This window comes from Dermacentor andersoni, chromosome 6 (genome assembly GCF_023375885.2).
Source record: "Dermacentor andersoni chromosome 6, qqDerAnde1_hic_scaffold, whole genome shotgun sequence".
NCBI classification, from domain to species: domain Eukaryota; kingdom Metazoa; phylum Arthropoda; class Arachnida; order Ixodida; family Ixodidae; genus Dermacentor; species Dermacentor andersoni.
This window is the reverse complement of record NC_092819.1, coordinates 61597707-61623404: the sequence shown is the minus strand read 5'-3', so window position 1 is coordinate 61623404 and position 25698 is coordinate 61597707. Positions and strand designations below refer to the sequence as shown.

At 45.9% G+C, this 25698-nt stretch overlaps 2 protein-coding genes across 3 annotated transcripts in view; one reads left to right on the top strand and one right to left on the bottom strand.

The window, feature by feature from the left end:
- The window catches only part of ss (aryl hydrocarbon receptor spineless), a 155506-nt gene extending 135328 nt beyond the window's left edge, over positions 1-20178 (top strand). Inside the window, exons 7-13 of the mRNA XM_055066672.2 lie at positions 1845-2032; positions 3057-3163; positions 8650-8791; positions 8954-9547; positions 10541-10988; positions 15594-15636; positions 18084-20178. Of these exons, the coding sequence (XP_054922647.1) occupies positions 1845-2032; positions 3057-3163; positions 8650-8791; positions 8954-9547; positions 10541-10988; positions 15594-15636; positions 18084-18097 (1536 nt within the window). The 3' untranslated portion in view covers positions 18098-20178. The remainder of the gene's footprint in view (positions 1-1844; positions 2033-3056; positions 3164-8649; positions 8792-8953; positions 9548-10540; positions 10989-15593; positions 15637-18083) is intronic.
- Positions 20179-20587: 409 nt separating this feature from the next.
- Positions 20588-25698, bottom strand: part of LOC126522760 (U3 small nucleolar RNA-associated protein 14 homolog A) — a 39212-nt gene continuing 34101 nt past the window's right edge. The window contains exons 15-17 of one of the 2 annotated variants that reach the window (XR_008610596.2): positions 25231-25516; positions 24740-24790; positions 20588-20677 (exon numbers count right to left, since the gene is read on the bottom strand). Coding sequence is in view for 1 of the 2 variants with exons in the window: in XM_050171555.3 (XP_050027512.1) it covers positions 25247-25516 (270 nt within the window). In the remaining variant the exon portion in view is untranslated. The remainder of the gene's footprint in view (positions 20678-24739; positions 24791-25230; positions 25517-25698) is intronic. The other variant, XM_050171555.3, reaches the window with a different exon arrangement.

Sequence of the window (25698 nt, the reverse complement as noted above, 5' to 3'; positions counted from 1 at the left end):
CATCTATCCATCCATCTACCCATCCATCTACCCATCCATCTACCCATCCATCTATCCATCTATCTTGATTATGATACCTACCACCAAGGGGACGTTCGTTATGTATTCTTAGTTCCTCGTCACTGTCTTTGTTGTTGCCGCTATCTTCGTCTCGCAGTTATCGTCATTGCCTTGCCGTTGCTGTCTGGAGCACGCCACTTTGCCCGTTGTATACATCGCCACTTTTCTTTAGGTGCACCGTACGCTTATTTCTCGCGCTATTTCACACATATTTCTTCACTTACATTTATTTTATTATAGGCTTTATTCGTCTCCCATTTCTTCACCGAACTCGCAAAGCTTGACACTGCCTAGCAACCATCAGCGATAAAGTAGCATGGATCGTCGTCTTCATCAAGATAGCCAGGCCCAGACCAGTGCAGGCACGGGCAGGCGTCCCGGACGTTCACGTCTCCTGTGAATGTGCGCCTTGTGTGGGAAGTCCGGGAGGGACGAAGACAAAAGTAAGAGATGAATACGGGGGAAACGGAGAGAGAGAGAGAGAGAGAGAGTTTCAGCGTCCAGGTGCATCGGTTAATGATTTATCGATAAATCTGTCCTGTCTATGTGCGTACCGAGCAGAGAGTCCTTCTGACCGCTGTGTATGCGCGTTATATGCGCTCTTATACATCCATTACCAACGTTTCTGTTTTTTTTTTCGTTTTCGCTTTGTGATCTCAATAAGCAAGGAAGAAAGAGTATCCCGCTTTGGGCGACTTTTCCTTATGTTGCCTCGCGCTTTGCGTTCTGATGTCCCCCGTCTTTCTTGTGTTCGCTCGTCGTCGGTTTCGCCACCGTTCTGTCCCGTTATACATGCATTCCTGTGCACTCGTCCTGCTACTGTATCCATTAGATCTTCCTTTCATTTACTCTTCCTCCTGAAAAGACACATGAAAAAATAAGTAAGCGGTGTCTACAGCAGCAAGACTCGTAATCATAGTTCACGTTTCGTCGAATTCTGGTCGTGTCTTGAAGTGAATGAGTTTCGCAGCAAGATCCGTTGGCCTTCGAGTTGCTCCGATGACGATGATAATAATGACAACGATGGTGACGAAGAAAAAAAGAGAGAGAGTGTGGCAGTGGATAAGAGGAGTTTTTATCTAGAGTTGACTAGAGAGACAAGGATAAATCAAAGGCGAGGAGGTGAACGAGGGCTGAACCCAGAAGGATGACGGGAAGGTGGGCGGTTTCAAGGTCGCTACTCGCCTAGCTATCTCCGACACAAAGAAACTTGCCTGAAACGGCTCGAGGCATGCGTCACTTCCGGCACTTAGCCCTGATTACCGCGGCCGCATTTCGGAACACTTACGCTTAAGAAGCCGCAGGAAACAAATTTTGCTGGTTTCACGCGTGCGAGCTGTCCTTCGCTCGTAAGACAGATCGTATACTGCCATTCTAACAGAAATTTCGAGATTCGGCGACTTCGCGCAAAAAAAAAAAAAGAAAAGCCAGCTAAACATGTAGTGTCAGCGTTAAGTGTATCGGTGGTTGTATAGGCTCGTGTAGGGGACGCACTATGACGAGGCGCGGCCCTTACACGGGACCGAACCTTTCGGTCAGAATGGTGCCGGCGCAGCCGGTGACTGCTGCACACCCCGGATGTACCATTGCGCCAGAGGTCAACGCGCAGCTCTCGCCATCTAGTAGCGGCACGCGGAAGTACGCACTGCGCGAGAATTTAGGGGTGCGGCCCTTGCACGGGTGCGGCCCTTGCACGAGTCTATACCAAGTCGTCTTTTTTGGGGTGTCTCTATGGTGTGTCTCGGACCCTATAACATCAATCTTCTTTCATCGTCGAACTGCAGCGGCTGGACATCCAGGGCAAGATCCGCGTCCTCCAGGGCCAGAACCACAAGACCGAGGAGCCGCCCCTGGCGCTGTTCGCCGTGTGCACGCCGTTCGGGCCTCCGTCCTTGCTCGAGATGCCGCAGAAGGAGTCCATGTTCAAGAGCAAGCACAAGCTCGATCTGGCGCTAGTCTCCATGGACCAAAGGTATACATACTATACTGCCATTGCACACTGCCATTCGGTATCCACAGAATTCGTTCCAGTGTGCAGTCAAATGGCGCCAAGTCTTTTTTTATCACAATTTCACGAAAATTACGCGGAATCACCCTTTTCAACTCCGTAAGATCAGTGCACTAAAACCGCCTGACATTACTGGTCTGTCCAGAGAAGCGTTTTAGTATCAGTGCATGACACTATAAGCAAAATTGTACATGTGTGAAAACGTGAAGAAAAGTTGGATGAACAAAAGAGCAGGAAAACCCCCCGCGGCCGCGTAAGGTTGCCTTGGCGTTGCACTGCTAAGCCAGAGGTCGCGGGGACTAATTTCGACTGCGGCAGCCGCATTTTGATGGAAGATGAAATGCAAAAACGCCCATGTACCGTGCGTGCATTGGCCGCACGTTAAAGGACAGCACATGGTCAAAATTAATCCGCAGTCCCTACTACAGCGTGCCTCATAATGATAGCGTGGTTTTGGCACGTAAAATCCCCAGAATTTAATATCTAAAAGCAGGGAAACTTGGAATACTTGGTTAATTTTGTCATTTCTCTCTCTCTCTCCCTTTTTCTCTCTCTGGTGAATGTTCATATTTGACAAAACACCACTAAACCAGACGAGTAATGGGCGTTCACGTGTGTACCTTAATTAGACCTCGTCTGATTTGGAAATATTTTGGAAAATATGGAGTGTAAAGCTTGTTTTGTTTTGTTATCGCAAGGATTGGTTTTGACCAGTTCTCTGTCACTCCAATCAGCTGTCACCATCGGCCTGCATTTGTTATGACGAACTGTTCGTTATCCTTCTTTTTTTTCGTGCAAGTGACTTAGTGGATTTTGGCATCTACTTAATAATGTAGTAACAAGGAGTTAAGGTAAACGCCTGGGCTCAACTTGGTCATAAGAATTAGAAGGGAATGACATTTCGCATTGCGATCATTTATCGCACGACCGCCTGAACTGCCGCGCTTGCGATTTTCGCAGAACGTCTCACGCGTAACCATTCTCGCAGGGGCAAGCAGCTGCTCGGCTACGCGGACTCGGACTTCATGAGCCAAGGCGGATACGACCTGGTTCACTTCGACGATCTCGCTTACGTGGCCAGCGCGCATCAAGAACGTGAGTATACCGTGCGCGTTTCCTCATCTTCAGTCTTTTCTTTTTTTTTTTCTTTACCCTCGACGTTTTGTTTATGCCACGGTGTAAGAGTATATATCTTACACCATGGTTTGTGCCCACGGCCTGAGCGAAAGGAGGGGAAGAGGCCACTTCTAGAGTGCTTACTCTTTACGCCTTCATTACTTCCGCAAAAGAAAACCTGCGGACCTGTGGGAGACGTTTATGCACTCTTGCCTTGACATTTCGAGTTTGCGTGCTCTGTTGACATCGCGGACGTTACAGTGTTTCGGCAGTGTGGGCGTATGTGTCTGTTATAATGCTATTATTTATTTAGGTTATACGACCACTAGCCTAGAGTGGCGTCATGGTGTGGATGTATGCATACATCCACATCATACGTATACATACAAAGCACACACGCCTTGACGCCGCGTGTACTGGAATGCTGAAGAGCGTATACGGGGATCAGTAGCGTTAGTGACGGCACCTCTTCATGCTAAAATAAACTATAATATGTTAAAAGGACAGCAAACAGCAACAATATACTCCGTCTCACCAATCCCTTGCCGTATTGTGAAGGTTATGGGGCTCGTATCAGCCAATCAATAACGAGAGCTAGCTGCGTTTTCTGAAAAGGAGGGCTCGTCCGTCTTACACGTGAAGCTTACCGTGAAGCTTTCATCTTGGGCCGGCGCGCGGTGGACGTTCAGAGGAAGACAACCGGGGAGCCTTCCTTTCGGTTCTCTTTAGCTGACTGGCTGACGCGACCAATAGTTTGCGCTTTATGCACGACACGAATATATGGTGAAACGGCGCATAAGTCACTTTACAGACTATCAGCGTGTCCTCCAAAAGCTCTGCATTAATTAGTGTGGCGGGAAATGGTTGACTGCTGGTGCTGAAAATGAAGTTCGAAACAAACGTTCCTTTTTTAAGTTTCACGTCAGAACTTCACCCTTAAATACGTCAATATTGTATTTATTCATTTTCCTTTCGTCCAGTTCAGATGTGTCTGGGTTTATATAATGTGGATTTCATGGTATTCTTGTTATTTGATTTCTTAATGATTACGTCCACTGCACATGTCCCTTGCTATATATAAATTTGTTGTAATCATTGTAATTGTTTTACTCATGTACCCCACTCCAGTTAAATAAATAAATAAATAAATAAATAAATGAAACGTGACGTCACGAATTTAAATTCATTTTCTCGTGTCCCGGTCATAACGGTGCAGGAAAATATTATTCAATAAAGGAAACTGAGAAACGCAAGTAGGCTTCATTCTTTCTGCTTGAGCAAGCGGGAGGCTTTTCCACGAAGAGGATTGTCAAACCGTGCAGTCACGTGGGAAATTCTGAGGCCCACAGGTGCAGCGAAAAAAAAAGTATATATATATATATTCGCAGCATAGGCATGAAGGGTGAAACGAAGTGGTAAAGCCTACACATGCCCGTTAACGTGTGTAATGCATTAAGAGAAGTTAATGTTGCACGACCACGCTAGAAGATTTTTTTTTCCCCTAGGTGCCGCGGTCATTAGGCTTTTGTTGTGTAATGTGCGTCAGTTGAAAATGTGAAGGGCGATTCAAGAAACGCGGCACGGTGCGCTTGTTGCCCCAAAACGTGGCACGCTAGATCCTGCGCCCTCATTTCCATTTCTGAAACTGCGTCGGTAAAAGATTTCTATTGTGCTCGTCGTTGGCTATAGTAACGTGCCAGCACATTTTTATGCTGCATTCTTATTTAATGTTGAGCCTAAACGAGCGCGAACAACAGTGCCAACGTCAAAGCTTTCCACTACAAGCTGGGACATCTCAAAGGTGTCAATTTAAAAGCTAAGGTCACCTGCCGTAAATGTAGTATTACAAAACAGAAGATAATCAAAGAGGGTAATGCAAACCTGTGTATTCCTCTATAAAGCTGGCGAACTTTGCTCTCTTCCTAAGCATAGTGTCGAGGCCCATACGCGGCGTAAAGCCTCTGTTTCTCCATCAGCTATTGCAGTTTTCTCTAAATTATTTATTTTGCGAGCAGCGATCCCAGTATACCGTCGCCTCACTACCTGGGCGGCTTCTCCGAAGCTCACAAACGCGCGGTTTCAACCGAAACGACGTCGTCATCACCAACGATCCTCCGTATACGTTTCAAAGCGTGACATCGCGTGCATCCGAAATCGGCCAAAGACCTCCGCGGTATTGTAACCAGCACGAATTGCGAGTGTTTTTATTTCTGCCTTTCTCAAATTGCAGCTTCCTTTTCGAAGAGAAACGCGAGCTCCCCGCAAATGAAAGAATGCTTCCGCGCGCTCGCAAACGCGGCTTTGCATAATCACACGTACAAATCGGCAGCGGCCTCCTCATTCAGGCCAGAAACGAAGCTTTCTTTGTTTCGTTTTCCCTTCGATAAACCGCATCACCGAGCTTCGATTGCACGTTGGCTGGCGGCGGTAGCAGCACAACACAGCTTTTCATTCGAATCCTGGCGAATCGATTCTTAAAGCACTCCTCACGCGCGCTTCGCTTTTCACCTCTCGCTTTTCTCATTGTTCGGCGTCATAAGAGTCGCTCGCTCGCGAGCGCGTTTTCTTTTTTCTTTTTGCTTCTTTTCTTTTCCCCATTCGCATTTCGCGGTTTCAGCGTATACATAGAAGTGCACAGAATATCGCTTTTGCGCTGATACGTACGTTGTCGCGGGCGTTTCGTTTTTCCCAATCCGCCAACGAATGCGCCTCCGCCGTTTTTCTTTCCTTTTCCCTTCTCCCCTTTACAGGGCCCACTATTTGCTACGCGCACCCACACAACTCGCCGTCCGTCTCACTCTTTGCGAGCGAAGAAATAACAAAAGCGGAAAGCGAATATACGCTTCCGCCGCTGTGTTGTCGTCGTACACAGCGCTGATTTCTAAGAGAAAGCGCGCAAAGCCGAGTTTGCCGCGCTTATGCCACCCACAACTCTCTCCTTCCGTCATCAAACCCTCCCCCCCCCCTCCCTTACTCCCCACGAGCCGGTGTTTCTCCGTTTGATTTCACGAGTGCTTGCGGCACAACAGCGGCGTATATAGTGCCGCCGGATTCGTCGAGAGGAAATCGAGCCCGCTGCGTCATTTCTCTCTATCGAGCGATAGGCCGCGCGTTCGGCGCTTTGGTGACGAGTCTGGGACGGCCGTTTCCCCTTTATTTCAGAGTTTGGGAGAACGCGCGTGCGCAACAAATTGAGACGTTCTTTATAAACCGCGCGCTATTGATGAGCAGTCAGACCGGCCTGATGAACGCATGCGTTTGGATTTAAACACAAATGCCGAATGCGGGGGGGAAAACGATGACATGCCGTCAGTTGGCGATGATGACAGCATAGAGACGGGTTTGTTTGGAAGAAAGGAGAGGGAAAAGAAAAGAAAGACAGAAGACAATGGAAGGGTAGATTGGGCTTTCTTAAAATAGGGGAACTCGGTAAAACGCCGAAGGATAAATGGGAACCTATTCGACGACGAGATTCCTCCTTTCTTTTTTTTTTTCGCTCTCGGTGGGGAACAGCGAAACCGCCGTTGCAACGTTGTGTACTTGCACCGAGACGCAATTGAACGTATGAATCCGGATAACTTTTCATTTGCAATATTGTCCAAATGCGCGCCGAGACACGGATCCGTTGTTTACGAACTCTTTGGAGGCGGACCTTTGCTTGGGGACTCATTTGTGGCTGCCCTGCTTATTTCTCAAGTGCTTCTTTTGCGCGTCTGGAAAGCGTCGCCAGGATTCACTGGTGTTTGCCTGCAGCAATGAGAAATTACGCAACTGGATCACAACAGGGTGTTTCAGCTAACTTTAGCCAGAGTTTAAAAATATGCCGACGCACCCTAAGACGACTCGACCGAATGCATGCTGCTCACTGTTGCATGTAGTGTGTTACGCTATTTTTTGTATTTTGCTTAATTAGATAATTGGTCAAGATTAGTTAATAAACTTCTGAAGCAACGAATCTAGGAAAAAAATTCCAATTAGGAAGTTGCAGAGCGGTTTGCAAAACGTCCGAATAAACCGTTTCTGTCTTTCTATCTATTAAATATTAGTGTTCTTCAGCTTGCTGCGGTTGTCCGCGAAATAAAAAAAAAAGGCACCACGTGACATGCCCTTGCGCGTCGTGATTGCACTGGTCCCAAGCGTTCCGCGCACAACGTGCTGCCGCTGCGTCGCTTGTCGCTTTCATGAACCGCCGCGAGGGAAGCGCATCGCTGGCGTAAGTCGCACAGCCAACGCCTTCATCGCTGCCCTGTCTCTTTTAAAGCGGCGGCACGCCCTGCTAGATGCCACGTTCGTTTGTACGCGGACAGTTTGGGAGCGCTGCAATCACGGCTGAAAAACACTAATACTTAACAGATAGAAAGTTATAAACTGCTTAATCGGACGTTTTGCAAAGCGCTTTACAACTTTCTAAATGGAATTTTTTTGCATAACTTCGTTGCTGCAGGAGTTGATTACTCAATCTTGACTAATTATCTAAATAAGCAAAATACATGAAGTAGCGTGACGCACACTACATACAAAAGTGAGCAACATGCATTTGCCCGCGTTGTCTTAGAGTGCATAAACATATTTTTAAACTCTAGCTAAAATTAGCTGAAACACCCTATATATATATATATATATATATATATATATATATATATATATATATATATATACTGGAAAAAGGCCTGACGAGAACAGTTGCACTCTCGAAACTGTTGGCATAAATAAACGAAGTTTTTGTTTACGACAACGCCTCCATTGTGCCATCATTTCTTCAACTAACAAGTGGCCCGTTGATCTCATATACCCTTACGTATATCGTGACGCTCTCGCGAGCAATTACCTACCTACCTCGTGGCTGGGGTCATCGCCTGCGCGTTCTGAGTTTCGAAAGTTCATTTGGCGCCTCTAAGGGCGACTCGACGCAACAGGATTCTGCACAAGCCCGCGAGGTTGAAAATGGAAAAGAGGGAGAGAGAAAGCTCTTTAATGAAATGCAGATAATTCTGCCGGTGTGTGGTGCGTGTTTGAGTCCACTGCACGCATGTACGATGCGTGAGTTGGCTCATCTTACTCATTTTACCAAGAGTAGAAAACTCGATTACAACGGCAGCGGGGTACTCACGAATCCAGGAGGAATTCGAGGTCACGCCTGTAGGAGAGATGTCTCATACGTAAGGCATCTCTACGTTGTGTAAAGAGCAACGTTCTTAAACACTTAAATAGCACGTTTTTGACTATTATTACGGAAGGCTATTTTCAAAACCGTATAGGCTTTTCTATGTGGCATTGCACCGGCGAAACGTGTACCATGGGCAGGTCATCGGTCTACATGACGTAAAGCTAACTCGCTTGTAAAAGAAAACATGCTTACTCGCTTATTTTGTAGCCTTTTACTGACACGTTTTATGTTGTAGATATGCCTGTGTATCCTCACATGCACGCCGGCTCAAACGTGGCGTAACGTTTCATCGTTGCAGTGCTGAAGACGGGTGCATCGGGGCTGATCGCTTACCGGCTCGCCACAAAGGACGGCAAGTGGCAATGGCTGCAGACCAGCGCGAGGCTGGTCTACAAAAACTCCAAGCCGGACTTCATTTTGTGCACGCATAGGCCACTCATGTGAGCGCTCTTCACTTTTCGTGATTATATGTCTCGTAGCGAGGATCTTTCAGATATGCAATTAGGTGCGTTGGTTTGCCAGACTATACGTAAGGGCGACGCTTACCAAAATACTGCACAATCCTTCACGTCTAATCACAGCGTCCCGCTTTTCCTCTCCAGGGAAGAAGAAGGTCGGGATTTGCTTGGCAAACGGACGATGGACTTCAAGGTCACCTACCTGGACGCCGGCCTGACGACGTCCAGTAGCTGTTCTTCGACGAGCAGCGAACGGAACAGCGCAGGGGGCAGCAGCGTCGGAGGCGGTGGCGCAAGCAGCGGGACCAACTGCAATGCCAGCGCCGCCGGTGAAGTCGGCGGAGCGCCTATGTCAGAGAACGACTTCATTCTGCGCTGCCAGAGGAATCGACGCTACAAGTCGCAGATACGCGACCTCCTCAGCCGCGGGAAGCGGAGCAAGGGATCCTCAGCTAGCAAAGGCCCCACGCCGCCACCGCCGCCGACGGCATACAGCATCGAGGACTACGGCAATATGTACGCGACCGCGGCGGCAGCACCGTACGCTGCCGCGGCAGCTGCGGCGGCCGCGGCGGGCGACAGCGGGCTTCCGCCGGGCTACGGCGTGGCCCAGAACCTATTCCTGGACAACTCGAGGTTCCTGGCGCCCGAGAACTTCCTCCACTACCGGCACCTGAGCGGATACTACGCGCCCGAGTACCCGCAGTACGGCAACGGCTTCCTCGACCCCGCCACCAGGCAAGTATTCACCTCCGATTCTGCTGACGTCGAAGAGAAAGTTTAATTTGCTTGAGCAGTTGGCTATTATCAATGCACGCTGGACCGTTGTGAGCACGCCCTCGAAAGCACAAGAGTTGCGGCGAGAGCTTGGATCTTTTTTTGAATGCAATCATAAGCTCAGCACTAGTATTTTGTTCGCAAATTGACCGCAGTGCAATGCGTTATACAACAAAATTATTTGCTAGCCCTCGCTAGGCCAACGTTACTTAGGCAACGCGGCGTACATTTATGGCGCTCTGCAGTGGGCGAACTAGGGCATTAGGAGAGAGAGAAACGAAGAGAGAAAGGGTGCTTAACCAACACAGACGTGCCCGGTTGGCTACCCTACACTTGGGGAGGGAGGAAGTGGAATAGGTAAGGAGAGAAAAGAAAAATAATAGAGTCAGCCATTCACGGAGCCAGTCGCAGAGGAATCTCCGCTGCCGCAAGCGTTCGTACAATTCAGTATCTTCACGAAGTGCAGAAGGGCTCTTGTGGCCTTTTGCCTACAAGAATGCATAGGCCATGCTGCAAAGAGCTTTTCTTCCTAGAGCGCCTTGTTATCTAACAGGTTGAGAGTAGAGTACGTCGTTCAGTGTCAAAGGATGGGCAGTGACACAGAAGGTGCTCTGTAGTCTCATCACACCCGCACAATTTACACGCTGCACTGTTGGCCATCTCTATTAGGAATGAATAGGCATCGGTATAAAGGCTACGCCCAACCACATTAGACGCAGTAAAGTTGCTTCGCGACGGGAGAGGCCAGGCGGCAGGTGAAGTCGCAAGTTATGAGTTGCTGCATATAGGTATACTGTCTGCCGAGCTCGCGTCTATCTGTGCTGCAGCATCAAAACGTCGGCACGATTTCTCCCAAGGGTGCTTTCAAAGCAGTGCAGCTCTTATTGCTTACCGAAATCCGCCGTTAACGAAAGAAGAAGAGCAGTCTAACCGTCTATATACGTCATTGTCCAGGTATACCCCCTACCAGGAGCAGAAGGATGACAAGCTGTACGCCTGTCAGCTAGACAAGTACAACGGCGTCCAAGCGCCCAAGGCCTCGTGCTGCGATCCCTACGGCGCCGTACTCCCCGACAGCAGGCAGCTCGGCTTCGGCAGCCTCTCGGACTGTCTGCTCAGGCCAGCCAAGGCGGCTGCCGTGCCAGCGCCCAAGGAAGACATGACGCGGCAGAGCGTGCTCATGTGGGGCGCGCCCCCGCCTCCCCCTCCTCCCCCGCCTCCGCCCCATCCGACCCCGCACCCGTCTGGCGCGTCGGCGGCGGACCCCGGCTGCAAATGGGGCGGCCTGGCGTCGGCGCCCAAGACCAGCTCGCCGCACAACAGCTCGAGTCCCGTCGGCGCTCGGGTGGCCCCAACGCCGTATGCCGCGGCGCCAACCTATACACACGAGATGGTTCCCGAGGTGAGACGCTTTGCTGCAGCAAGGGTAACGTTGACGTGACATGCATGGGCTTATTCGTAGACTGTAACAAAGTGGGAGGCAACGTGCGATAGCACATGGACGTGCGAACCAACGCACTGCTCCTCTGTGACCTCTGCTCCAACAAGTGCTTGCTTACAGAGCGCATACGCTCATAATTGCCGACAGTGCTTTATATGTACTTGGGGGATATATCCATCTCGTACACAGGAAGCGCTGCCTGTGTGAGTCCAAGTGGAGCGGTATTCTTATCAATTCTAAATGCATTAAGTTTTTTAGAAGACATACCACACGAAAGAAATGAAGCTCTAAGAAATCTATAACGTTCCAATATTAGTAGCAGCCTTAACACGAATAAAGCACTACGCAGCCATTTAAAAGGTGATAACGCAACGACAAACGCGGCACACGTAGAATTTCTTGCGTACGTTGCGACCAACTACACCGTTGTGCTTTTTAGCGCTGCCTCTTCGGCGCCTCCTCTCTGTGTCTGTGCAAGCCGGAAGGGAACATTATCTTTGAGCAGAGGGGTAGCGTGGAGGGATGAAGAGCAGACACAGCACGCTTTCGTGGAAGGAGCTGGCCGGAACTGTTAGCTATGATAATAGAGCTACCGCGTAATTTGGTCGGGTCCTAGTTTGTTCCGAGGGACACTGCAAACTGGAATCTCGTGCCTGTGTGGGCCGCTTTCCATTTATACCCTAATAAGCTATAGGCGATGTTGCGCAATTTAGAGCGCCAACTTTAGAGCAACCCTCTCTGCATCATAATGTGCTGTCTAATGTCGCTGCACAATGTGACGCTGATTTAGGAAAACTGTTGCTACTGTCCGTTCAAGCTGTTTCATTCTAATCCACAAAGGAGAAAAATATCATGAGCCATTCCACTCTGTGAAAGTGGTTGACCAGCGAAGCTGTTTAGCACACGACACAAAGATGACACAGAATTTTGAACAAAGGTACGATCGAACACATTTATTGTCTTGATCGGGGGTCATCGTGACGAAAGGTTCGCACACACATTTAGTTATATACATTTGCGTGGAAGGTATATATATATATATATATATATATATATATATATATATATATATATATATATATATATATATATATATATATATATATATATATGTGCGAAGGTTGTGGGTTCGGTTCCCACCTGCGGCAAGTTGTTTTTCCATCCACTTTAATTACCATTAATTTATCGTTTCTTTATTTTCATTTATTAAGCACAAGTAATTTCCCCTATGCTGTCCTTAGTGTCAATGTTTGTTGGCTTCTTATGATATTCCTAATAAAAATCGGGCCCCTCGGTTAACCCCCTTTCTTCTCGTTTATATATATATATATATATATATATATATATAGGGATGAGACATTGCATATTTTGCTTGCTTAGTTTGCTTAGGGAGGTATGAGTCATTGCTGATGATGATAGTGTTTGTTCAAGCAGAATAAAGAAAGATGCACGGAAGCCTATAATCTAAACAGCCTTCGTTGTAAAAAATTCGTAGTTTCACCCGAAAGGCGGAGCACTAATAGCGTGAGGGGCTGGGTCCCCACAATCGATAGCAATGCATTAGACAACTGCATGCAGTAAGGTTCGTAGTTTTATCGGCCGTATAACTTGTAGTAAGCATTCGCTTACCAATTAAATTAGCAAGTACGGTGTCACGCGCACACAAGCAAAATGAACAGATTTCACTCGATGACCACGAACACTCGCTGTCACAACGTTGGCTTGATGAAGAGTGCAAACAGATGGGAGCGAACGTTTCTGCTGCCTCTACCTTCAACGCGTTTACGAAACTTGACATTACGCGACTTCCAGCACCAGGCACGCGGAGAGACCGCACAATTTGCCATCTCGGCACGCTGATGTTTGCACTCGGTAGAGTTTACTTTGAAGATAGGATGTGGGCTATGCACGGCCAGGCTAGAGGAGAAGACGCGCACCCACCTGCCTCCCCCCCCCCTCAACCCTAGCGTGTTATGATTACGGCGTAGCGCGCGCGCACCCCCCCCCCCCCCCTTTGCAAGTGCTTTATCACGTGACCTCCAATTTTGGCCGCGCATCAAGCCACCATCCTTCTCGGCTTACCATCGCACGCTTTCCCTAGCACCCGCAGCATACGGCGCGATACGATCTTACCGTACTTGGACTTTACACGAAACCCCACGGCGACACCGACGACGACGACGAAAATTCGCCTGGAGTGTCCATATAATCCATATCGCAGTAATAACGCAGCGCTTCAATTGACGCTGGGTTCGGAAATGCTACAGAAATGTTGATGGCGCAACAACTGACGCAACGACTCTTTCTCGGTACAAGTGATGTTCTGCCATTGGCCAGAACGCCGGCATAGGAATACGGTATAAGAAGCTGCACGGGGGTGTGCTAGGCTGGTCGTAAGCAATGAAACCCCGAGGCATCTGATCAGAAGGCTAGCTGAGAGCGCTATTGCGAAACATGAGTGTCCACAGTGCAGTGGCGGATAAAAGCCATTCGCTCAAAAGGAACGAGACTGGCGGGGACAAAAGGAGGGCGGTTGGGAGTAGGTCCTTTTTATATCGATACGTATCCCCGCCTTGGTTCAAAATTTCCGTGCAGCGCGGTGAAGGCTATGTTCTGATCGAGGCGTAAGTCGAGAACGACACAAGAACTTTCGAACAGTATCGCATCACAGCCTGAAGCCTGATTTTGTGTTTGGTTGTCTTAAGTTGTCACCCAGCTGAGTTAGCACGGAGAATATAGCCACGCATGCAACGTTATTCGAACGTTGCGGCACTTGTCGTGATTTATTATAGAGGCGCCTTTCCACGCGCAATGCTTGCGCATTACTGCACTCAATTAAACAGAGCGACCTCTAGCAATCCTCGTAGCTATTTGATTAGCATCGGGAGGGGAGGAGCGGCGAATTGCATGCACCACTGCCGCCTGTTTGGTTTTCGCGCGTGGTGTAATATATTCCGCTGGTGACACACGACATATTAAACACGGTTCTGCGAGGTTTCTCGTTGGTTACCCGCGTGAGAACCGCGCATCTAATTGGTTCTTATGGGCGTGACAGGTGGTGCGACTTACTGGCCTCTTCTGAACACGCACCGCGAAAGTTGTGGCTATGTGACGGGCTCAGTGTAACTTTCAAGAGCTGAGGTTCCAAGTTCGACAAGTGGCATCGCGTGTGCACTCAATTGGCTAAGGCGTGTTTATGCCATGTCATCTTCCTGTTAACAGCTCTGCACACCTTTGGGAAATCGCCAAACTGCCGCTTTGTGCTGCAGTTAGAGTCATTCGAGTGCAAACATTGTTCCCAACTTGCGATTGTGGTTGGCAGATTGGCCGTTTGATATTGTAACCTGTATTGGGGACTTTTCCTCCGGAAACGAAACGAAAATAAAAAGAAAGAAAGAAAGGAAGGAAGCAGTAGGGACCTTAATGTACTTGGCCGCTATAATGAGCTAAGGTATCTGCTTTTGTTTTAAAAATACCAATTAATATATATCTAAGGACGTTGAGGTCCAGTGAAACAGACTGCGTGTAAGTGCAAGCACAACACTCGGAGGCATTCGCCCGTGACGCAACCATTTTTAAGCGGTGGCGGAATTACACCGTATTACGTCTTAAGCCTTGAGCGTTTGTCTCAGTCACCTTCGTGCAAATGACAGCGGACAATGGGGTTTTCGGAATACAATAGCAGCTTTACAGAGTGACCAAAGTATAAACATCTAAAATCGCTGACAACTAAAGCATGCAGTGCCAAGTATATCGCTGTTCAACTCGCGATGCGCCATGGTTACGTTCGTTTACATGACGTCATGATGGGATAAACTTTTTTTTTTAAATATCGGCGTCTCTCGGGAGCTTTCTTTTTCGTTTTTTTTTTCTTTCTGTAGCGTGGAGGCCGAGGGCTAGAGACAGATGCAGTGCGGTTTTGTGAGTGGAGCTTGTACTGAATCCTTATGTTGTCAATGGGTTCATATGCTAATCGCGGCTGAACGCTACGAGATTTAAAAGACGCTAAAGAGGAATATTAATGAAGCTAAGTCGTAGGAGTAAGCTACGCATCTGCGATAATAAAACAGCCCCTTGTACCATGAGAAGAGGCCTGACAAACCAGAATTGATGCTAAGCTGAAAGAGAAGCGGTGACCGAAAGACAGGTGCCGTCCTAAAGCTCCCGCACTAGTTCACCGTGACGTCAGAGATTTTTACAGCGTCTACACTGGTGTTGTTCTGTGTTTATCAGTCACGAAAGACTGCACTGTAATCTTAAATAGCATAACACTGGGTCTACATAGCTTTAGTGAACTTCTACTACGTCAAAGAGATCCAAGTACGAGAAAATACATCGAAATCCGTGACGTGGTCACTAGCGGATCGGCGCCGAGGTTTCGACGTAAAATTAAAAAAAAAAGAAGAAAGAAGTATGACCAATTTTCTCCTTTATTTAGCAACATTTTCTTGCCAAGGTGATGTTTTAAAAAATAATTTGCCTGATCGACTAAGCTGATTTGGTCTTGTTCTTAGTGCCCTTTTAAGATATGACCTATTAACTGATGTCATACCTTTATATTTTCAGGGATGGCAGATGGAAGCTATGGCGCCTTGGAGACCACATTTGCGTAAGTTTTTACGCCAAACCATTCGCTCCTTTATCTCGCTACCTCACTTGAGGAGGAAGACGTCGTATACAGGTGCACCTTTTATCTTGGAACGACATTAATTGGCAACGGTGAACACGTAAACCGGACTGCTCACATGTAAGATACCGAGTACACAGGCAGGACCAGTGGCGCATCAAGGAATCATTTTCGAGGAGCCGGGGCACGTGCCCAGTGTGCTAACCCGGCCACGTACCGAGATCTATTCATGTCGCGTACGGGAGGCTTTGTCAAGGTCAGTGGAGGTTTTGTTCTAGCTGGAGCTCTCGACTGCCTGGTACGCGAAGGACTGACTGTTGGGCCTCGCATTCGTACTATATCTGGTAACTTAGCGCAGGGTGGACAGACACAAACACGTTCGTCTTCGTCTCTGTTTTGTTTATCCACCACTTCGCGCCGAGTTACCGTATAGTTTAGCCCGGTACGCGACCCGTAGTTTTCACATGTATACTGGTAAGAAAGTGGTGGGAACAAGTACAGACACTACAGCAAGCTTACCGTATCGTAGGCGGTGCTGTATATCGAGTAAGACTTGCTTGTGTAGCCGCCGTTTTCGCGCTTGCACTTGCACGGAAAGCTGGCGAGCAGCTGAAGGGAACGTGCAGTCCGCAAGTTCGAGTGCTTCGAAACTGCTATACCGAGCTGAAGGTTGCCGGTGGTGTCCGCCTTGCCCGCGAAAAATGCGCGGTGCAAATCGAGACCCGCGCCGCCGCCGCCACCCGGAAGGAAATGTGCCGAGTCATCGACACGTGGCCTTTGAGGCTGCACCGTATCGAGCAGTGCTGCATCGATGACGAAGCGAATTTCGTTCCAAGCGCAAACCCAGAGCGTAATTTAGCTCCAGAGCTCATGTCTAAACACATGGAAACGAAGAAATCGTTTTTCTCGTCAATCCGTTGATTTTGACGAGGTTTATGGCATTTGAAAGAAAACGGTAAAATCTGGTAACTGTAGCAAGTGGACTTTCATACATGGCAAATACCTGGGAACTGCGAAATCGATTTTGCTCGGCAAGCACTGCATCGGTTTTGATGAGGTTTATTGCATTTGAAAGAAAACGCTAATATCTAGTGATTGCAGAAGTGGATTTTCAATTTATGTCATAAGTGCTTTAATAAAAGTTATTGAATATTTCAAGAAAACTCAAGTATAAAGTTTACAAATCTAACTCGGCAATAAAGGAATGTCACAATTCTGTAAATAGCACCTAATAACAAATCTAAAGTGGACAAAACTGACGTATTATGCGCTGCTCTGAATTATACCACTAATCTGTGCATGGAACATTCGCAAAACCGACGTAAATGTAACAATTTCATGTAAGCTGTAAATTCGGGTATCACATTTTTCAACTTGAGGTGCTCTGTAAAGAGATGCAGTTTATAAAACTGCATTATCTGTGTTTGGTGCAACGTTACAGACTTGTAAATCTCATTCTTTTTTCATTTTAGCTTACCGGTTTCAGTTATCTTTGTAGAAAATTCAATGTCCTGAACCAAAATTATGCTTGTTAGAGTTACTAGACCTTAACTTCCCCTTCAAACACAATAAATTTCATTCGGATCGATCAAGCAATTGTTTCATAAAAGCATGTTTCTTATATATATATGAATAGGGAAATTGAAGTTGGCTGTGAGCTAAAGCTTCTTCTTAACAACGCAAATGGACGAAGTACAATATACCTTAATAAAACTTCTTCTTGGGCAAGTTGGTGCAATTTGGAATACATTGCCCTTAATTGACACTTTAAGACGAAGTACAATACAGGAAGGCTACACACACTTGTCTTGTACTTTGTCTGTTAGAGCTATTAAGGGTTCCCTGTGATCCAGAACCAACCAACAACCAACAAACCCAACCAACAAACTATAACCAAAGCATGACTTGAGCTGCGATGCATTGAGTGAAGTCTACAGCCTCGGATTCACACCCCAACTTGATGCGTGACTTTGCCAACTTTCCCTGAACCTTGCCTTATTAAAGGCACCACTCCTCAGCTGTAGTAGTCACTGTGCTTCCATAACGACAGTACTTGGCACTTCCTGCAATGCAGAGTTGCTTGAAAAACATCCTTTCGCTTCAGCGCAGTTGACTAAACACTGAAAGTACGCAACGTTTAAATTATAGCTCACAAAGCGCCAAGCAGTGTTACAATATCGCAGTGATTGGTCCAATAGAGAGGTGTCGCTGCCCTCGACTTATCCAGTAAAAATGTTTAAATATTTATACGTACCATATATACAATAATATTAACAGCATGTGTTGTCATCCTATTTCAAAGGGGATGCTTACATTAATCATCATATCAGAGTCAAGGCTGGGACTGCGGGACACTTGTGAATCAACTTCCTGACTCAAAGATGTTGCGGAACATCGAGCTGATATATTCATTTCCATGTTTCCTTCAGCTGCACTTGGTTAGGGAACCAAGATGGACTTCATCAGAAGTGAACAAGGACAGTGTGTGCTCCCGTACAGGCTGCGACGTCATCCAAGAAAACTTGATGGAGCCTCCAAGAGCTGCCGCCTTCATTGCAAAAGCCTTGCCAAGGAAGAAAACAGCACACTGAACTTTTAACACTGAACTCAATGACTGAATGTGCGCGAGTGTGCATATAGCTGGACAGACCTCCAAAGAAAGGAACCAGAAAGACTCATGACCGGTGTTTCAACCATTGCAAACAGAACTGCATCATCATCATGTGTGCTTGTGCTCGTGAGTGTGACTTTTCGTGAATGTGGCTTTTCATTGTTGTCCTAGTTTCGTGTGCTTTGCTTTCAATAACTTTGTGAACAAGTTGTGGACCGAGAGGTTGAGCTAAACATGCTGATAACTTGTCACAATCTGCAAATTGAAGTGGTGCCCCATACCCTTTACCCCGTCAATTCTTCAGCTGCCCGCTGTTATCTATCTTCATAAAACTTAGACTCCAACTAGTACTGCATACTAGCTACAATGCCAAACCTCATATTAAAAGTTACACTGTTAGTCTGTTTTTCAGTAGGGCAGGGAAAAAAAGAAAATCAGTGACTGTTTTAGCAATCAAATGACACTGGAAAAGAAAATACAGCTTGAATTATGAAGGGCACAATTGCACAAAAAGTAGCACAGTGAATTACCCTTGTGATCTTGAAAAAATATGATTTGTGACAGAATAATTCGCTCATACGAGAAGTCGATTTTATTTGGCCATTAGCTTCGTTAGCATACAGTGACAAAAAAAATCAACATGATACCCAGAAGATGTAGAAAAATTTGCCCTGTTCTTGACTGCGACACTGTGTTTAGGCAAGCTGTCACATCAAACCAGCAGTAGCTTTTGTTTTGTTTCTTGAAGCGTATCAGAAGAATCAGCCAAAGTGTTGCTACAGTTATGTACATTTTGCAATTCCTCAAAATGTGCAAATGCTTTTCAAACAAGTTCATGAGTTGATTAGGATTGGTACCTCACAGCTCATCGTAATTGCAAGACTGATAAGCGATAAGGCACCCATAATGTTAAGACGTCATATAAATGCTCAAATTGCTCATAGCATTAGACAGTTCTAACATAGTGGAGGAATTATGGAGTAGATGTGCAATGAAATACCAGATGAAAGAAGCAATGGCAGTGCTTTTGACTGTACCCAGGACTTTTAATTGCAATGACTTAGAAGTGTATTTCACTTATATGCTGGCACAAATGCATCAGCAATAACATAATCACTACAAATCTATTTTTGCACTTTTTCTTTCTCAAGAACAGTTGCGCAAGGTAACAATTTTAGCATTTTATGCCTGATAACAGTGCGGCAAGATGTTGCCGATGTGCTCTGGTATTTTTGGATATGTTTAGGCTCATACGTCTCCACCACGCTAAACTTATTTAACTAGTTAGAACATACAATGAAGCCTGTAACAGTGCTATTTCACTCCACAATTTCTTTTTTCAGTTTTATAGAGCTGCATGGTAAATGCAACAAAGAAAAGGCCACCGACGGCAGCCTAGGTAATTTCACACCCTAACTAGTCGTTCCGAAAAGTAAAATACAAAGAAAATATCTGGCTTATCACTCCACAAAAATGCACATGTGTGAATATGAATGTGCTTTCGCTGTTAAAGGTAAAAAAAAAGGTGCATTATTTACACTGCACATTTTGTCTCCATGAGAAGTCAGGCATTTCCAATGTCACTGTTTGCCAATGAGTTTATGAGGATCGTTTCTTCTTCCTGCATCTAGCATGGGCACTTTGCAGCTAGCAATGCTTTCAGAAGTGCAACAGTTTGCCTTTGCTGTAATGGGGCACCAGCTCTGAGGTGACTAAAACAAGCCATTAGTGCCATAATGTTCTGAACAATCTACTACAAGTCCCAGGTATGATACAAACTTGAAGCGTCACTTTTCATTCTGTGCTATCAATCTTATTTTGCATGTGAGAACAAAAGCTTTCAGACTCTGCATGCTTTTGCGCTCATAAATGGCTGGCATTATTCTGCTGTGTGCAAGAAAAAAAAAGAGGAAGCAAACAAAAAGCACTAGAAGCTAATACGCAATACTGTAGCATTCAGTTATAAGAACTGCTGTGTTGCTGATAAAAAAAAATGACTCCACCACTGATTTCATTCATGGGAAACACAAAGAAAAGTAGATATCATGTTGAGTGTGATGCACGGTCAAGATTTAGCAGTACAGGACCAGTCAATCTCATACTATTGACGCCAGATTTGCTATATGCATCTTTTCACAGTCGTCAACTAGCAAGCAATATTTCACAGCAGCTATATGAATAATGCTAGGCCAGAGAGAACTGATTTCGATATGCAACGCTCCACATATTGAAACACACACACACACACCAGAAAATTATTGTGTATGTGTGAGGGATGCTAGCAGGGTATGTCTACCCATATGTAAAGAACCATCGCCTGTGTTTGTACATGCCGCAGTGTGTATTTATTTCAATATGTACATATTATACAGGTTCACTTCATTCCTTGGAGGCATGAACATGCTTGCATTCCTGCAAAGAAGAGAGGGAGAGAAATAAAGGCAATGAGATTTCATTGATAGCCTGTGAATGTAGAAAGAAGAAAAGAAAGCTGAAAGAAACACCTTCAAAACTGCATTCTGTTGTTTCCTTGTGTGTCAAAAAAAAAAGTATATGTACATATAGTATATTAGGACAGAATAAGCAGTTTTTCTTAAAAATGAGAATAAAGTTGATTCTCTCCTGGCATAAAAGAAGATATGTTCTTTTTGTGTGTTGTTTGTGCAAGACGTTTTCTGTTGTAACAGGTCCTTCTTGCAATTTGTCACAACTGGACAAATATATACCGTATTTGCTCGCATAATGATCGCACTCGCGTAATGATCGCACCCCTGAATTTTGTCGTCAAAATTCGATTTATTTTATTTCCCGTGTAATGATCGCACCCCGAACTTGCCGCAGCGATATGTCGTGTGCCAAGTCTAGCTAATAATGATCGCGCTTACCATCTGTCGAAAGCTACGCGAACGACTCGTCTGCACGCACCAAACATTCTTAAGTAGATGCCTCATTTCATTACTTTCATCACTTTCCGCACTTCCATGACAAAAAGAGGTACAACCAAACTTTCCTTTATTATGGGTAGGCTTTATAATGGTTGTGGTCAACAAAAACAAAAAAGGCGCCTTTCGATTCTTTTCACCTGCACTCGTGAGCACGCAAGAAATTGCGCGCGGCAATGATAGTAGCCACGTTTACACTGATACATTAAAACTGTACCCTATTCATACGTCGACACTTGTAACACAGCTAAGATATTCGCCCAGCCTTAGTGGAAACGTGCCGTGTTAGGATAGTAGTGAAGACAGATGCCGCAGTTTCCGCAACACGCCGGCCATGCGTTTCTGTCACTGGCAGCTAAGCGCGCCCATCTGTTTCTGTCCCCTCAAAGTGGACATGGCTATGTTATTGCCGCAAACTTGCCGATATTAACGATATTATGCATCACTGATACGGAAGAAACTGTTTCAATGCACGTAATGTACTCACGAGAAGAAAAAAAAAAAATCGCGTTCGGCGCGTTCTGCTTGCTCCGCCGGCCGCCATTTTTGTTTTGGTGTCCCGCACCCGCATCCCGCAGCAAAAGCGGGACGAAAAAAATTTTTTTTTTTTGCGGGAAATTTAACCCGCGTAATGATCACACCCCTGAATTTGCGTCAATTTTTCTGGCAAAAAAGTGCTATCATTATGCGAGTAAATACGGTACATAGATTGGAGTGATATTGCATTCTGAAAAATAGTGGAAGTGATGCTGACAGTACATGACAGGCCTTAATTAGCTCCAAACAACCGAAGTGCAAAGTGTTTTCTTGGAATGTAAACTGGTAAAACTTGGGCAGGGAGCTGTGTGGTTGTTATACAACCAGTTGTTGGCTCCACGTGGACGTGAGCACCAGCTGAGGCTCTGTCACAGTCAGATCTTGTCTTTGGCACTGGCACCCCTAAATGGGAACATTGCAAGGATAACGGTGCAGTGGTTTCATCACTCTGCCGTCAAGAATTCAAATCAAGATTGATGGGCCAAGAGGTAAGTGCTTGTACAACCAAGCTAACAGTCAAGCGGTCAGTGCATAAAGTGAAGTGTACTCATTTGGTGTGATGTTTACGTGCTGCATTTAGATTTATTAAGGAGACATGCCTGGGAATGTGTTAAACATGTGATTATGCATATAAAACACTACAGCAGTGGCTCTCAAACTTTCATCAATCACAGATGCCCTAACAAACTCAGATTAAATACAGTGAAACCTTGTTATAATGAGGTAGTAGTTGCAGTGAAAAATTTCATTAAATCGTGAATTTTGTTAATTAAAGGTTTGAAAGTTTCAGCAGTAAAAACAACTTCACAATTTCCCAGAGCATTTCTGGTGGATGGTATTTTGCTAGTAAGTGCTTACGAACTAATCACAAGAAGGTTGGGCCATAATCAGTTATAAGCACCAGTGTGTGCAGTTGACTGCGCTTAGTGCCAGCAACGGGCGCCCACAAATTAAAAACCAGTGTACAAAAATATTCGTCCTGAGCAAAAACGTAAAATGTCGTAGTTTCACCAGAAAGGCGACAAGTAAGGTTCATAGTTTCATCGGTCACGCGTGCTCAGGTAAACATTAACACATCTCACTCAATGACCACGAACACACTGCCACAATGTGAGCAAATGTTCTGAAGCGAATGTTTCGCACCATGTCTTGGAAACTTGAGATTACACAACCGCCAACACTAGATGTGCAGGAACCCGATGCACATCAAGGCACCAACCATCTCAGCTCTACCTTTGCACTTGCCGCGGAGAGATTATCTCCAAGATGCCGCAGGTGAGGAGGAGATGGGTGTGCTAGGAGGAGAGGGCAGATAGCCATGTGTTCCTGCACATCTACTACCTAAATTAAGTATTCAGGTAGCACGTTATTTGCACCAACCTTTCAGCTTGTGATGTAGAAATTCTAATTTGAGTAAATTTCGTCTCAAGGGAGAAAAACATTTGTGAAGAATACAACCAATTTTATGGCAGGCACTACTGAACTGTTGAATTAATGGAAGTCTACTGTATTAGAAAGCAATGAATATTCAATAAGTTCGTATAGTGAACTTTCAAATTGAGCACAAATTGAATAGCAGGGACCTATTCGATTCGAATAGGTCCTATTCATATCTGAAATTTTGAATATTCACACGTCTCTAGTTACAAGGCAATAGACAAAGCATGTCAGCAGGACAGCTAGTCTAAGTGAGGGTAGAGCTTGTGGACAGTGCAACTATCAATTCAGGCCTGATGTCCAGCCAAGACATCCAATTGCCAGCATATGTCATCGATAGTATGGGCTCTCAGCATCGACCATTGCCACTACCACTCTCAGCAATAAGCCTTATCTCAGTGACGGACAATAGAACATGCACAAAACACTGGAGGAAGGCTTTTGGTTTCCCTACATTGGCATTTGGCTAACCTACACAAGGTGCCTGATCGCCCTCTCAAAGCCCCATTGAGTTGAGGCTAGGCTAGCCAAAAGCGAGTGAGTACTAAGGAAGAGGAAGTGGCAGGGATAGTGGCACCACCTTGCATACTTGTGCTTTATATCCACTGTTAGACGATGTCCCCGATATTGTATAGGTCAAACTACAGGCGACTTCCGTTAATTCGGCCCTGACGGGACCAACGAAACAGATCGAACTACCCGGCGGATCGAATTACAAGATGCAGGGAAAACACCAAATTACAACACTGATTCATTTGGCTGTATTTACCCGATTCTAACATGCCCCAGAATCAAACGCACGCCCACTCACTTTATATGTGTTCAATGTAGTTAACTAAAAGAGAAATGACATTAAAGCTCAAAGTAGAAATCTAACGCGCACTAAATTCTTTAGAACAAGAAATTATTGCACAATGGCAGCCGGTTTCGGCACAGCTTCGGCACACGGTTTATGTAAAGTTGGCTTCGCTGCAATACATCCGCGTTATGTGGCAAAGCATACAGGTGTTGCAAAGGCGAAACCGCCTTTCGCATTTGCATGCGCCAAGCAGGCAATTTTCGGCCCACTTTTCTTTTTTACGGCGAAGCTGTTAGCCTCTCGGTGGTCAGAATTTCTCGTGTCCGTCCGTGAACAAAAATGATCATCATCAGGAAGGTCTCATAGCCACCTAAGCAGAAATGCAAATGGCTCATCCCCCTCGTAATGCAGAGGCTACAAGTGCTCAGCAAAGTGAAGCGAACAGTGCATACATTCATTGGAATCACGCATACAACGTGCAGAACAGCGTCCGTTTCAATAAAGAACAACTTCAAAGCAAGCATCTATCATCATCAGCAATGGCCCATACCCCTATAAACAAGCAGAAATGCAATGGCTCATGCACCCGTAATCAATGGCTAATACTCCTGTAAGGCAGAGGCTACAAGCGCTCAGCAAAGGGAAGGGAAGAGTGCATATGTTCATTGAAATTACCCATATAACATGCAAAATGGCATACGTTTCCATAAAGAACAAGCTCAAAACAAGCATCCAAACCATCAGTAAAGCACTGCATACCCCCCTAAGCAGTTGTAGTGGTGGTTTTGCAACAGCTTCGCTGGACATACACTTTTGCAGGGCCGAGATGGCGAGTCAATTCGAAAAAAAAAAAATATAAAGGCATGTGTTAGAATCGGGTAAATACTGTAATCAAACGGTTGTGAGCTACGGTATTGCTTGAAAATCATCCTAAGATGGGCCGAAAATAGGCGTTTTGAACAAGAGATGACGTGTGCTCAACGCATATGCTGTCCAATAAGCTTCGCCGTGACAGACCCCGACACTAAAGGGGTCACTATCGGGGCCACCAAAGCGGTCAGGTGCATGCGTGCTGACTGGTCAAGTTCAAGTTACTTGGCGTAGGCTAATTTTAGGATCGAAATAATGTAAATTCAAACCCTTAAATATGCACAGGCACCAGCCTGTGCATAACTGAAATTATGTACTCGTTTCTGAGAGCTTAGAAAGCCCGCTCCCGTGTCATATTTGTAGAATTAATGCCACATTACCTGTCAGTACCATTGTTCATTTTTTCTTCCTTCGTCGCTGCGGCTGCTGCTTGTGCTTTGCTGCAGCTTTCTGTCGCTCCAAGAGCTTATCGACAACATTCTCCTTCTTCTTGAGGGTCAGAGCATCTGTGTCTATGGGTTCAATGACTTGCCCTATCTTGGCAACAACCTTCGGTGCAGTCAGTTCTCTGAAGGATGTCTCGGGGTTCCACAAGCTGCCCACAGGGTGGCTGATGACTGACTCAAACTGGCTAACGTTGTTGAACGGGAATGGCAGCGCGTCAACCTGCAAAATGCAAAACAAGAATATTACACAGCCATTATTGACACTGTGTTAAGTCATCTGGCACCAGCAAGAAAAGAAAGATGTCAGACAAGAAGGATGCACAACAATCTCCCATAGGAAACAAACTTTTGTTGAAGTCTAGTGCTCTTGAGCTGCTAACCAATTTTTCAGACAAGAAAGGT